Below are 12916 nucleotides of genomic sequence, written 5' to 3'. Positions count from 1 at the left end.
CTCAATTTCCTCTCTTACTTTTTCTGTTAATTCAAATATCAGATCCTTTTGTGTATACTGCAAATTTCTAAAACCTCTTTTCTATTTCCTCCATTCTTTTATCTCTGTGCTTTGGCTGAATATTTTCTAGTATTTTCTAGTTATCTGTCTTTCTGTTTATCTGGCTAATTTTCTATCTAGTGAATTTTTCACTTTAGACACCGTTTTCCCCTTCAGAGTAGCTCTCAGATACTGCAATATTTTCATAGCAGAAAAGATTATATAAATAATATGTATGGTAAGAAAACACTGCGTAAAGACTATATAAATAATATGTATGGTAAGAAAACACTGTGTAAATAACCAAACAGGCAAGACAATCTAAAAAGCTTTTATTCACCGATCTTCATCCAAAATGGTTTTACCGGTATTCCTATAAAATCCTCAAAATTCCGAAACATGATAAACAAGTTTTAGACTAAACTTTCAAACAGTATGAATTTTTTTTATTATTTCTATTGCATTTTGTTGTACAATATTGTAAGTACTTAAAAATGGAAGAGGATTTGTTAAACAGATTTTAAATTAAATTGTAAGATTCCCTAAGCTTTGAGACAAAAGAAGTTTATATATCTCTAAAGAAACTAAAAATTAAAAGTTAAATAACATATTAGTCAAAAATATTTGCAAAAATATGATAAGCAAAAGGTTACAGCCTTATATTAGTTTGCTGGGGCTGCTGTAACAAATACCACAGACCAGGTTGCTCAAACACTGAAATTTATTTTCTCATGATTCTGGAAGCTAAAGATCAATGTATCTTGAGAGAAGTTGTTCTGAGGTACTCTCTTGGTTCTCTCAGTCTTTATACAGTTGTTCATCTATGTATATTTGTGTACTAATCTCCTTTTCTTACCAGGACACCAGTCACATTGGATTAGGGATCACCCAAATGACCTAATTTTACCTAACTGCCTCTTTGAGGGGAGTATCTCTAAATACATACACGTTCTGTATGTATTTAGAGATACATAGAGAGATACAGGTACTGGGAGTGAGGGCTCAATAAATGAATTGGGGGTCACAATTCAGCCCTTAACATTACACTTGCCCATAGCAAAGTAGGGCCTACAACAACAAATAGAACCTCATAAGTGAAAGGCCTAAACAAACTGGGGAAAAACTACTAAAAAGAGGCCAAGAAAATGTACAAAGAATTTAATGAAGAAGCAAAATTGATAGACATGATATATTTCCTGTTTCTTAAAATCTGAACCAAATACGCTGAAAAAAATGTTATCTGAAAGAAAGCTTACCAAACTGGAAAGAAATTGCTTTTTAACACATTTATACCAAATAAGACAATACATTATCAGTGGAATCATAAACTGAAAACACTTTGTAAAATAAACTGGAAAAATGTGCTAGGGGCAGGATCTACTTTTGATGACTTATATTAACAAAATAACCTAAACTGTAAAATGGGCCATACATTATTTATAATGGTAAGGAACTGGAAACAAAATGTTCATAAAGGAGCAAATTTGTGTAGCCATCAAGATTATATAATATTTAAATATTTAAAGACATGCATAATGTACTAGTAAGACAAGGTAGAAATCCTAAAAAAATATATATATTTTTAAATGTACATTTTTTAAAAGCCTAAATACATTTTAAAAATATATCTTTAAAAAGCCTATACATCAAAATTTTAACACCAATAATGAAAGTGCAATCACAGGTGATTTATTTCCCTCTCTGTGCTTTTCTGTATTTTGGAAATGTTTACAATGAATATGCATTACATAACTTGAGGATGGCTATCTATATATAGAATTCATGAATAGGAACAAAAGTTTATTGACTATTAATCCTGTTAATTCTAGAAAATAGTATTTTTGTAAATTAAGATAAATAAGTCTTAGAGATAGTAGATAATATGACTTCCCAATGCCAAAAACTAGTAAGTGGTAAAGCCAGAAGTCAAACCAAACCAGTCTGAGTCCAGAATCCACTGTGAAAAATGTTACTACAATTCTGCATTACAATTATTTATACAGAGGCAAAGGAAAAGGGGAGATTGGATACAAAAAATAAAAGAATAACTAAGCATTACTATCTTTATTTTATTTCTCCAGCCTCAAAAATGGTATGAATCAAAAGTGTGGAGAATTGCATTCTGGTTATTTCAACATAAAATGAGTACGTGAAATTATTATTTTTTCCAAAACAGTTCACTAGAAACACACATATCAAAAACCATCTATTTCAAAGGATCCAAACATATATAAAAAATTTTAACTATTGACACTATTAAACATAATTTAGTATTTACTTAAGATTTCCAGGTATTTAAGATTACTAGCATTGCCATTGTATGGTATATTATTTTTAAAAAGAAGAAGAATTGCTCATGTATTATGATCATTTAGACCCTGGACACATTCCAACTCAAACTTTTTTTTTTTAAAGGATTTTATTTATTTATTCATGAGAGACAAGCAGAGAGAGGCAGATACATAGGCAGAGGGAGAGGCAGGCTCCCCATGGGCAGCCTGAGTGGAACTCAATCCCAGGACTCCAAGGTCATGACCTGAACCAAAGGCAGATGTTCAACCACTGAGCCACCCAGGAACCCCTCCAACTCAAACTTACTTTAAAAATTTAATTTTTAAAAAATATAATGATCAATTCAAACAGGGCAATTTTATATAATTCCCATTTTACTCATATTGCTCTGAAGGTTAAATGAATAGTTCTCCCCAGTAAGCAATAGACAGAATTAACCCAAACTTTAAAAAAACAAAAACAAAAACAAAAACATAACCATTTCACAACATGGTCTTTTCAGAGCACATTTTAGAAACAGGTTTTAAAATAAAAAGTACAAGTGCTCTTGGCTAAGGAATCACACTTCTAAAATTCTATTCTGCACAAAAAGTACACAAGACTGTTACTATACATTACTTAAAATAGCCAAAAGAAGTGGGAAACATTTTTTAATGGTGGAATGACTAAATTACAGTATGTTTGCATGCATATGTACAACTATGTATATATTGTATACATTCACATTTATGTGTGGATACATCTACACATATGTATGTATCCACACACATACATGACAGCTATAAAAAAGTAGTAAGTCCATATTTCTACAAAAAGAAAGGATTCTGATACATTGGAAAGTGGAAAAGTGCAAACTCTAAGTCAATATATGTCATGATCTCATTAAAAAAACCTTTGCACATATGTAATAAATGGTAAATAAACTGAGTACTATATTAAACACATTTTTTCATTTAGCTCATTTAATCCTCACAACTCCATGAAATACACACACACACAAACACACACAATCATACCAGAGAAGGCAAAATACTTTCTAGTGATTACCTCTAGAGGGTATTTTCATCACAGTGGGGAGGAGGATGGGAAGGTTATGTGAGAGAGGACTTTCACATTTTACCATATCTTGTTCAATGCCATTTAATTTTTTATATTTAGCTTATGCTATTTTTGAAGTTTTTAAAAACCAGAATAAAATCAAGATTCCTTTGGCGCTTTCAATATGAATACAGGAGATTAAATATAGAAAAAGAGAACTTTTAGAATGTAAAGAGCTGAAATACTTTCATCTTTAAAAAAACAGGTCTTTAGATTATAAGGATGTTCTCAGTTTTAAAAATAGGATACTAAGATTATATTCATCAGCAGTCTGTTATACACATTACTTTATCTAGTGAAATGATGTCAGAAGGCAAGCATGGGTGTGTGACATTCACATGGTTATAGGATCACATCACTAGCACCCTCTCTTCCTTCATACTTTTTAAAAGGAAGTTTAATTCTGCAAATGAGTTCTACACTATACAACATTTTAGATGCATTAATCTACTAAATTAAGTTAATTCTAATAGGCTTATACTTAAAACAAATAGTAGTACTACAAAAACTCCTATTTAAAATACAAAATCTGTGATGAACAGGCACTAAGGAGGGCACTTGGTGGGATGAGCCCTGAATGTTATACTATATGTTGACAAACTGAATTTAAATGAAATAATAATAAATTTAAAAATAAATTAATTTAAAAATTAAAAATAAAATTTTAAAATTTTAAAAAATAAAAAATCTTCTCAATCTAATATAAAACCTTTAACTGAACACTTGTTATATTCCAGGCTTTAAAATAAAGAAAAATATAAGAGTAGAAAAAGAAATACTACAGGTTTGTGTTTAAGAAACTTAATTTAATAGGATAGTAACCCAAAACAAATAATAACAAAAGGATAAAATTTAGTAGACACACATAATCTGTTATAGGAACACAGAGAGGGTACCAACTAATTCCTAATGAGTCTAAGTGGCATCATGAATATTTTTCTTATTTTCTTATTCTATATATATATATATAAATATATAAATATATAAATATATATATATATTCTATAGAGATTTCTTGTTCCACAGAGATATTTGTAGAGAATTCTGAGAATTTCTAATTTTACTCTATAAGGACATGAACTTACAGATTTTATTGAAAAACCAGCTATGAAATGTTTATGATCCTAGCTCTCTACCAACATGGAATCCAAAGATATATTATATTATGATTAAATTTAGTAAGCTTTTATTTTTGTACTATGTGTCTAAAGAAATTTTATTATAAATTTACAGACATTTCTTTACAACAGTGGTTCTTAACCAGGGGCAATTCTGCTCCCAGGAAACATTTGGCAGTATCTGGAGACATTTTTGCTTATCACAACTGGTGGAGGTGCACTACTGGCATCTAGGGGGTAGAAGCAGAGATGGTGTTAAATACACTACAGTGGAGAAGAGAGCCTCCTAAGAGAAATAATTAGCTGGCCAATTATGTCAGATTACGAAGGTTGAAAAACTCTGTTACAGTAGAAGCTTACTAATCTGCAACTATTAAGCAGACTCATGTCCTTAGAGTTAGTCAAAAGACCAGAAAAGTGGCAAAAGATACTTAAGCAAACAAAAACAAACCCCAGGTTAAAAGGTGCTATCTATTATGAAGTACATATTATATGCCAGGCACTATAATGAGACCTAGCCTCTAATGGTATCAAGATTACCTGAGTAAAGAAATCTGCTCAAGACTGCCTGGCTAGTTAGGGTCAGAGCTGGGCTAAGTCTCGATCTATATGATCTAAAGCCTATGCTTTTCCCATTGTTATCACCAGGTAGGCAAACCAATTTTACAAAGTCCGAAGTTCACTGACTTTACTAATGTGAGAGCCCCTCAGACCCTGCCTTAAGGTTTATTTAGTTCCTTGTATCATAGACAAATTCTAGTGAGTCTGGTTTTCTGGTCTTTAAATCCATAAATAATTTATAGTAGCAAATAAAAGGAATGCTCTAAGCTGGCACAAGGGCCAGAGGGAAATGTGTAAATTATAATGAGAGGATAGAGCAAAACAAAAACAAAAACAAAATAGAACAGAAAAATCCCCAAAGCCTAGGGCCTTTATTAAGGAGAGAAATCATTCTGTACTCTACAGGGCTACAATGGGGGAAGAGGAGGCAAGCAGGAAAGAGAAAGAAGGGAAGGAGAGAAAGAAAAGAGGTTAGAGAAAAATGAAGAGGGAGGAGGGAAAAAAAAGAGAGCAGAGAAAGAGTGAAGGAGAGAAGGGGGAGAAGAGACTGGGAAAACACAAATCAAGGAAAGACCAAGTGAAGAAAACAAGTTAGTGAAATACCATGGGAGAAATTCAAAGAGAAACAAGGAAATGGAAAATGGAAAAAGGGAGAGAGCAACCTGGCTCTAAGAGAACCTAGGATCAAAACAAATGGAGAATGCAGAAGGGAAAAAGAAAAGTGTCCACTAGATTCCTAGACATGAATGTTTAAATTGCTCTTATTCCAAAAAGTCTCTCTGTATATATGTACTGTCCATTATGGTTGGTATCTACTAGCCAAAGGTTGCTGTAAGTCCTGTAAAGTTGGTTACTCTGAATTGAGATGTGCTATAAGCATAACATACATACTTGATTTCAAAGACTTAGTATAAAAAATGTTAAATATTTCATTAATATTTTATACTAATTACATCAATGGTAATTATTTGGATATACTGGATTAAAGAAAATGTATTATTAAAAAATAATTTCACATACTTTCTTTTCCTTTCGAAATATAGTACTAGAAAATTTTAAATTATATTTGTGGTTCACATTACATTTCTACTGGAAGTTACTGTTCTTGATTCTTTTTTTTTTTTAAATTTATATTTATTTATGATAGTCACAGAGAAAGAGAGAGAGAGAGGCAGAGACATAGGCAGAGAGAGAAGCAGGCTCCAAGCACCGGGAGCCCGACGTGGGATTCGATCCCGGGTCTCCAGGATCGCGCCCTGGGCCAAAGGCAGGCGCTAAACCGCTGTGCCACCCAGGGATCCCACTGTTCTTGATTCTTAATATTGTTTTAGGACCCATACTAGTGCCAGAGTGACATAAAAAAAAATAATAATAATAACTGCCATCTTTACATGTATTCCCAACTTTCAGAATCCCAGCTGGCAAAAGATGTGGAACTATGTATCTATCTGTCAATTTGATTATGACAGGAACCATAAGTTCAAACAGGACATAAACACACATTAAATTGTTTTTAACAGTTAAATCAAGGCAAGTGGTAAGACTTACTAGAGTTAAGAATGGTGAGATAAAACTGGGAAATTTAATACAAGGGAGTGAAACCAGGAAATACAATTTACAATTCTGAAAGAATTTTGGATATAAAAGACTTGACATTATCTGATGAGCATATTGAAGAAGTATGCATTTGAAGACTTTCATTACATTCATTAAAAATGGAAAGATACCTAGGAATTTTTTGAAAAACTCTTTCTCAAGCACCTATTCAATGTTTTCAAAAGTCATTTTAAAAATATCACTTTTGGGAGGATGCCTGGGTGGCTTGGCAGTTTAATGCCTGCCTTCGGCCCAGGGTGTAATCCTGAAGTCCCGGGATCAAGTCCCACATCGGGCTCCCTGCATGGAGCCTGCTTCTCCCTCTGCCTGTGTCTCTGTCTCTCTCTCTGTGTCTCTCATCAATAAATAAATAAAATCTTTAAAAAATAAAAGATTAAAATATCATTTTCTTGTCCCACATATAAAATAATTTTCTCGTTTGTTACATAAAAAAATGTGCCAGAATATTCCAAAACTTCACTAAAAAAAAATAAATGCAGGGATCCCTGGGTGGCACAGCAGTTTGGCGCCTGCCTTTGGCCCAGGGCGTGAGATCCTGGAGACCCGGGATCGAATCCCACGTCGGGCTCCCAGTGCATGGAGCCGGCTTCTCCCTCTGCCTATGTCTCTGCCTCTCTCTCTCTCTCTATCATAAATAAAAATAAATAAATAAAAAAATAAAAAATTAAAAATAAATAAATAAATAAATAAATAAATAAGAAAAATAAATGCATACATACTTGCTTCTTTAACTATGAAATAAAAACCTAATCTATTTTATATTTATTGCACATCACCATATTGAAAAAACAATTCTGTTACATAGTGACTATATTCTCATCTTTTATTTCTGTGAAGTAAAATAAATCTCAAGCCATAGGCTAATTATTAGATAGCAAAGAATTGGAACATTGTGGAAGAATTAAAAGAGTACTACTCAAACTTTAATGTATACATAAATTCACTTGAGAATTTTTATTATAATGTAGATTCTGATTCAGTAAGTCTGGGGTGGAGCCAAACATAGTAATTTCAAACAAGCTCCAAGTAATTTCAAACAAGCTCCAATGTGACACCAATGCTGCTGGTCTATGGATCATACTTTTAAGGGATTAAACTATGTAATAAATCCCAAATTTTAAATGTAGCAGAACAATGTATATTGAGTCAACTAAAAAAAAAAATTTTTTTCCCAAGGGAACCATTCTGTTTCCTATTTACGGCATCACCTCAAATAGAGGCATTTTAGTGTTTATAAGAGTTGGCTGTCCAGCAGCATTACCAGGCTCAAAAACATACATTCCATCTATCAAAGTCAAGAATTCTTGGCTTCTAAAAAAGATCAAGTCAATATTTATTTGGGATGAGAGTCCCTGAATTCATCCCGGGCTCTAATTGAGATCCAGAAAATGGAAACAGAGTATCAGAGAAAAAAGAGACATTGTTTTAATATTTTTCTTGGAATTATGGGTAGGCCTATAAAATGCAACACACACAGGTGCTTATGTATGAGCATTTATTATATATTATCACATAAAAATGAGTATTAAAAAGGTAAAAGAAACATGTGAAAAACAGTGAAGACCAGATTATGGACTTCTTAGTGACTTTTTTTCTTTATTCTTTTTTCTGAAACTACCAAATCTTCTACAACAAGCACACAATACTTTCATTATTCAAATACACTGACATTAATAACACATGGCAAAATCTATGAGAAGTGTCAGAGGAAAGCACTAATGTTAGGTGACTACTCAAGAATTTCTTTTTAATGATAGCTAGAAAGTGATCTAAGGTAAGTATAATAAGGAACAAAGATTTTAGATGAGTTACTTACCTTAGTAAAGTTATTCAGATGGCCTAGTTTTCTCATATTTGATACTCCTTGCAATTTGGCCACATTTTGGAGAATCTCCCTTAAGTTGTCAGAAGGTTCTAGAAGAAAAGACAAGACAAATTAGCATAATCTTAGAAAAGTATTTTCCTAGACAAACACATAAAACATGCAGTATTAAAACTCCACAACTTTGGCTCTTGGTTTAAAATCTTCTTCTCTATCTCAAATCCATCTACTTAGGTGACTTCAAAGTCCATGTGGATGACTCATTAAATGACCTTCACACCTCTACTCCACTTATACCTATGGTGTATCATTACCTGGAATTATTTAACCACTAAATCTTAAATTTCAACATCCAACTATTACTTCTGGCTACAACAAGCATCAATATACTCGAATCAACCAAAAAAACAGGACAAAATATATGAAACTATAATTCTCAGAACACTCAACATCAGGAAGTAAACCATAGTGATCCCTGAGAGATGAGAAACACACAAGTGTGCCCTACAATTGCCCCAGCTAACTGTCTTAAGTTTCCAGGCTTTGGTGCTGAAAGCAGAAATCCAGGCAAACAATTTAAAGACAGAGCTCAGGGTCCAAGGAGATCAAGAAGAACTGGAAAAGAGCATTACACAAGAGAACTCTGAAGATCCGCAAAGGGGCACCTCAGGTAATCCATATAGCAATAACTGGTGTGCATGTGTGAAGAAATTAGCTACTCAAAAGAATTAAAAGGAAAGTAGCCTGTGTTCACATATGACAGGGAGCAGTGGCTGTTCCTAACAGCCGGACTGAAAATCTGTACAGTTCATGTGCATTGGTTAAAGAGTATTCAGAAACATGCTTGGTTAAGGTAGTAGGGAACAATCAGATATATACTAAACACTTCTTTTATGCCCCCTACCACATCTTCAAAGCAAGACTTGAAAGAATTCAAAGATTTCCAATAACTGTGTCTCAGACCAAAGGTCAAGATTTATAAGAAATGAAAAAATATGAAGTACTAACAAGTCAAAATTCACAATGTTTAAGAGCCAGTCAAAATTTGTCAGACATGCAAAGCAGGAAAATATGATCTATAATAAGCAGAAAAATTAATCACAGAAAATGACCCAGAACTAACAAAGATGTTTGAATTAGTAGAAAAGAACATTAAAACAGTTTTTATAACTATGGTTTATATGTACAAAAACTTCAGGAGAGGGATGAAAGGTATAAAAATCACTCAAATTGAATTTCTGGAAATTAAAACTAGGTCTAAATGAAATATGTCAGATGGGAATAAATGCATAACTTTTATAGAAGATAAAAACTGCAAACTTAAAGACAAAGCAATTGAAATTATCTAAAATGTAATACAAAGAGAAAAAATAAATGAACTTCAGAGAACTGAAGGACTTCAAGTAGCCTAATATAATGACAAAATGTATTAACAGTAGACTTCAAAGGAAAGTAATGGAGGACAGAAAAATTATTTTAAGAAATAATGAATGAAAACTTTCCAAAGTTGATGAAAATAAGCCAATAAACCTAGGAAGTTCAACCAATCCCAAGCATAAAAACATGAAGAAAACTAAACCAAAGTACATAATCACATTGCTCAAAACCACTGGCAGAGAAAACCTTAAAAGTAATTATACTATAAAAAAGTTACATGGAGAGGAACAAAGAAAAGGTTAGAGCAAGATTTCTCATGGGAAACAAGGCAAATGAGAAGATAGTAGAGCAACATCTTCAAAATACTAAAAGAAAATAAATTGCTTTAAAAATGTAAAAACAAGGGCACCTGAGTTGCTCAGCGGTTGAGCATCTGCCTTTGGCTCAGGGCATGATCCCAGAGTCCGGGGATCAAGTCCCGCATCATGGTCCCCGCAAGCAGTCTGCTTCTCCCTCTGCCTATGTCTCTGCCTCTCTGTATCTCTCATTAATAAATAAAATCTTAAAAAAAAAAAAAAGTAAAAATCTTAGCTCACTTGCTTTACAAAAATGGGCTATAGCCACGTAAGTAGTCCTGTGGTTGATAGTCTACCAACCTCCCTGGAATAGAGTGTCAATTTCCACAGGCTGCTACAAACTCTTTTTCTAATGTACTCAGCATCCTATTTCTTAAAAAAAAAAAAAAAAAAAAAAAAAAAAAGGACAAGCTAAAGAAGAAGAAAAAAAAGTATAAAGAGTATCACATTGCTGATATTTTAATCTAAGAGCCATGATAACTTTGAGGTTTTTATCTGTTAAAACAAAGCCAAAGAACTATTTGTTTTGAATTACTGCTTTTCTCAGCAAATGAAACTGCATTGTCCTATTTTACATTTAGCTTGTATCTGCCTATTTTCCTCCATTCTGTTATACTCAGTGTTAGCCATGACAACCACAAATTGGTTAGTGCCAAACCACTAAGCACACTACATATCCCAGCTATTTCCAAGCACTTTAAAATTGCTACATACTGAGATCTTTTGATTTTAGAGTATCTCCTACAAATTTTGGATGATATATAAATATTTTTAAATTCCAGTGTAACTCAATCTAATGTTGTTGAGAACATGTCTTTGTAATTAGTGACTTTGAAGTTATCTTAAAAGTGGAATAAAAACAGCTCATCACTAGGTGGAATCAGATTTCACTAAAAAGAACTGCAAGGGCCCATGAATAAGTCAATGTTAGTATTTAGTAGTATCTTTTCATTATTATAAATGGTATCTGGAAAGATTAAAGAAGAAAAATTATAAGTAAGCCAATGGTGTCAAATGATTAAACTATATTTGAGAACTTTTATACAAATTTTATAACAACCCTCATGGTATTTAGAACCTACACCAGTAGCAAAATCAGAGTTAAAGTCATTAAAGCTAGTGTGAAATTCACCTAATGGAAATGTGTAACTAACCAGTTCATATCAACTTGTAAAGATTTTCAGGCACCAATGCTTCACTGAAGTGATGACACAGATATTATTATGTAATGATCTGATTGGGCCAAGAGTTAAGATCATTAGTCTGTAAAGATTTATTCTTCACAAAGGTTTGTAGATTTCATTATTGGCTATTTTCTAGGTACAAACTGATTATAGACATTTTTGAAAAACCACAACCTTGTAACAAAAATAAAATCTCGTATAAAATCTGAGTTCATTCAGTCAACAAATAATATTTAAACATTTATTATAGTCAAGTACTATTTTAGGTGAAATGTATCAATCACTGAGCAAGAGACATCCTTCATTTAATAAAGCCTAAATACAAGTGGAAGAAAACAACAGTAACAACAACAACAAAAAATCTCCATACGCACAATCTGAAAATCAACAGGTGGTAAGAAGTCAACACTGGATCAAATGTCTGCCTAATGAATAATGACATAAAATGAACATAACACACAAATAATACAGGTGTTACAGTTGTCAATCTAATTCAAAATAAACCAGCCTTTCTCCTTCCTTTTCCTTACCCTCCTTATTTTTTACATAATTAATTCCTAGGAACCCCCAACTACCAACAGCTTTCAAAGTTTCCTCATAACATATTTGCTGAAAAGCAAGCTGTTTCCTCCCAGAAACTATGGTACTTCCTAAACCGATTCAGGGCCATTTACAATGAAATACTATGTAATGCTCATGTGCTACAATGTTCCCATGTAAATAACAGGTTAAAGTCCCCTGGAAATGAAATCAGAAATCCTTGGTTTCTTCCTTACCTGCTAGATCAGGAGTCTGCAAACTTTTTCTGTAAAGATCCAGACAGTAAGAATTTTAAATTTTGCAGGACATAAAGTCTCTGTTGCAACTACTAAACTCTGCTGTTGTACCAAAAAAGCATTTGTACAATGAACGTGGCTTTATTTCAACAAAGTGGATTATAGTCTACCAACCCCTGTACTAGATAGTCAGAACTTAAACTAGGAGGAGTATTGGGAAAACCAAGCTCAATGTGGTTTTTACTGGGTGCTGGAGCATATGGGGAAGAAGCAAAAAGAAATTTAGGAAAAAGTTTACCTCTTTTGTTTTTCCTACTCTCATTAATGTTTCCAATTTAGCTTCTTCAAAACTATCTACTGATAACAGTGCTATGTGAGAAATATAAAGCACAAATGAGATAATCAGGATATTTAGGAAACCCACAGCTGCCTAAGGGGAAAAAAATTGTGGCTGGCTGGCTATAATGGCAAACCATTCAAAAGCAAGGAAGCAAAACACAAAAGAACCAGTAGAATGGCAGTGGCTCTTTTCCTCTTATTGTGTAACTTATAAATCCTGAGTGTTCCTGATGAATCTCTCCAGGGGTAATGGAATAACTGTAGTCAATTCTAAATATCTAGTGATTTAGTATTATTTAATAAACACATATGCATATACACATACATACGAAAAACA

At 32.8% G+C, this 12916-nt stretch overlaps 1 protein-coding gene across 7 annotated transcripts in view; it reads right to left on the bottom strand.

The window, feature by feature from the left end:
* RICTOR (RPTOR independent companion of MTOR complex 2) overlaps nt 1-12916 on the bottom strand; it is a 117274-nt gene that overhangs the window by 68197 nt on the left and 36161 nt on the right. For 6 of the 7 annotated variants that reach the window (XM_025436376.3, XM_049109307.1, XM_025436377.3 and 3 more), the window contains one exon: nt 8542-8639. In XM_025436376.3, coding sequence (XP_025292161.1) covers nt 8542-8639 — 98 coding nt within the window. Of the gene's footprint in view, nt 1-8541; nt 8640-12240; nt 12270-12916 lie in introns of all 7 variants that reach the window. The other variant, XM_049109309.1, reaches the window with a different exon arrangement.

The sequence above is a fragment of the Canis lupus genome, chromosome 4, assembly GCF_003254725.2.
Source record: "Canis lupus dingo isolate Sandy chromosome 4, ASM325472v2, whole genome shotgun sequence".
NCBI lineage: Eukaryota > Metazoa > Chordata > Mammalia > Carnivora > Canidae > Canis > Canis lupus.
This window is presented reverse-complemented; position numbering and strand designations above follow the sequence as displayed.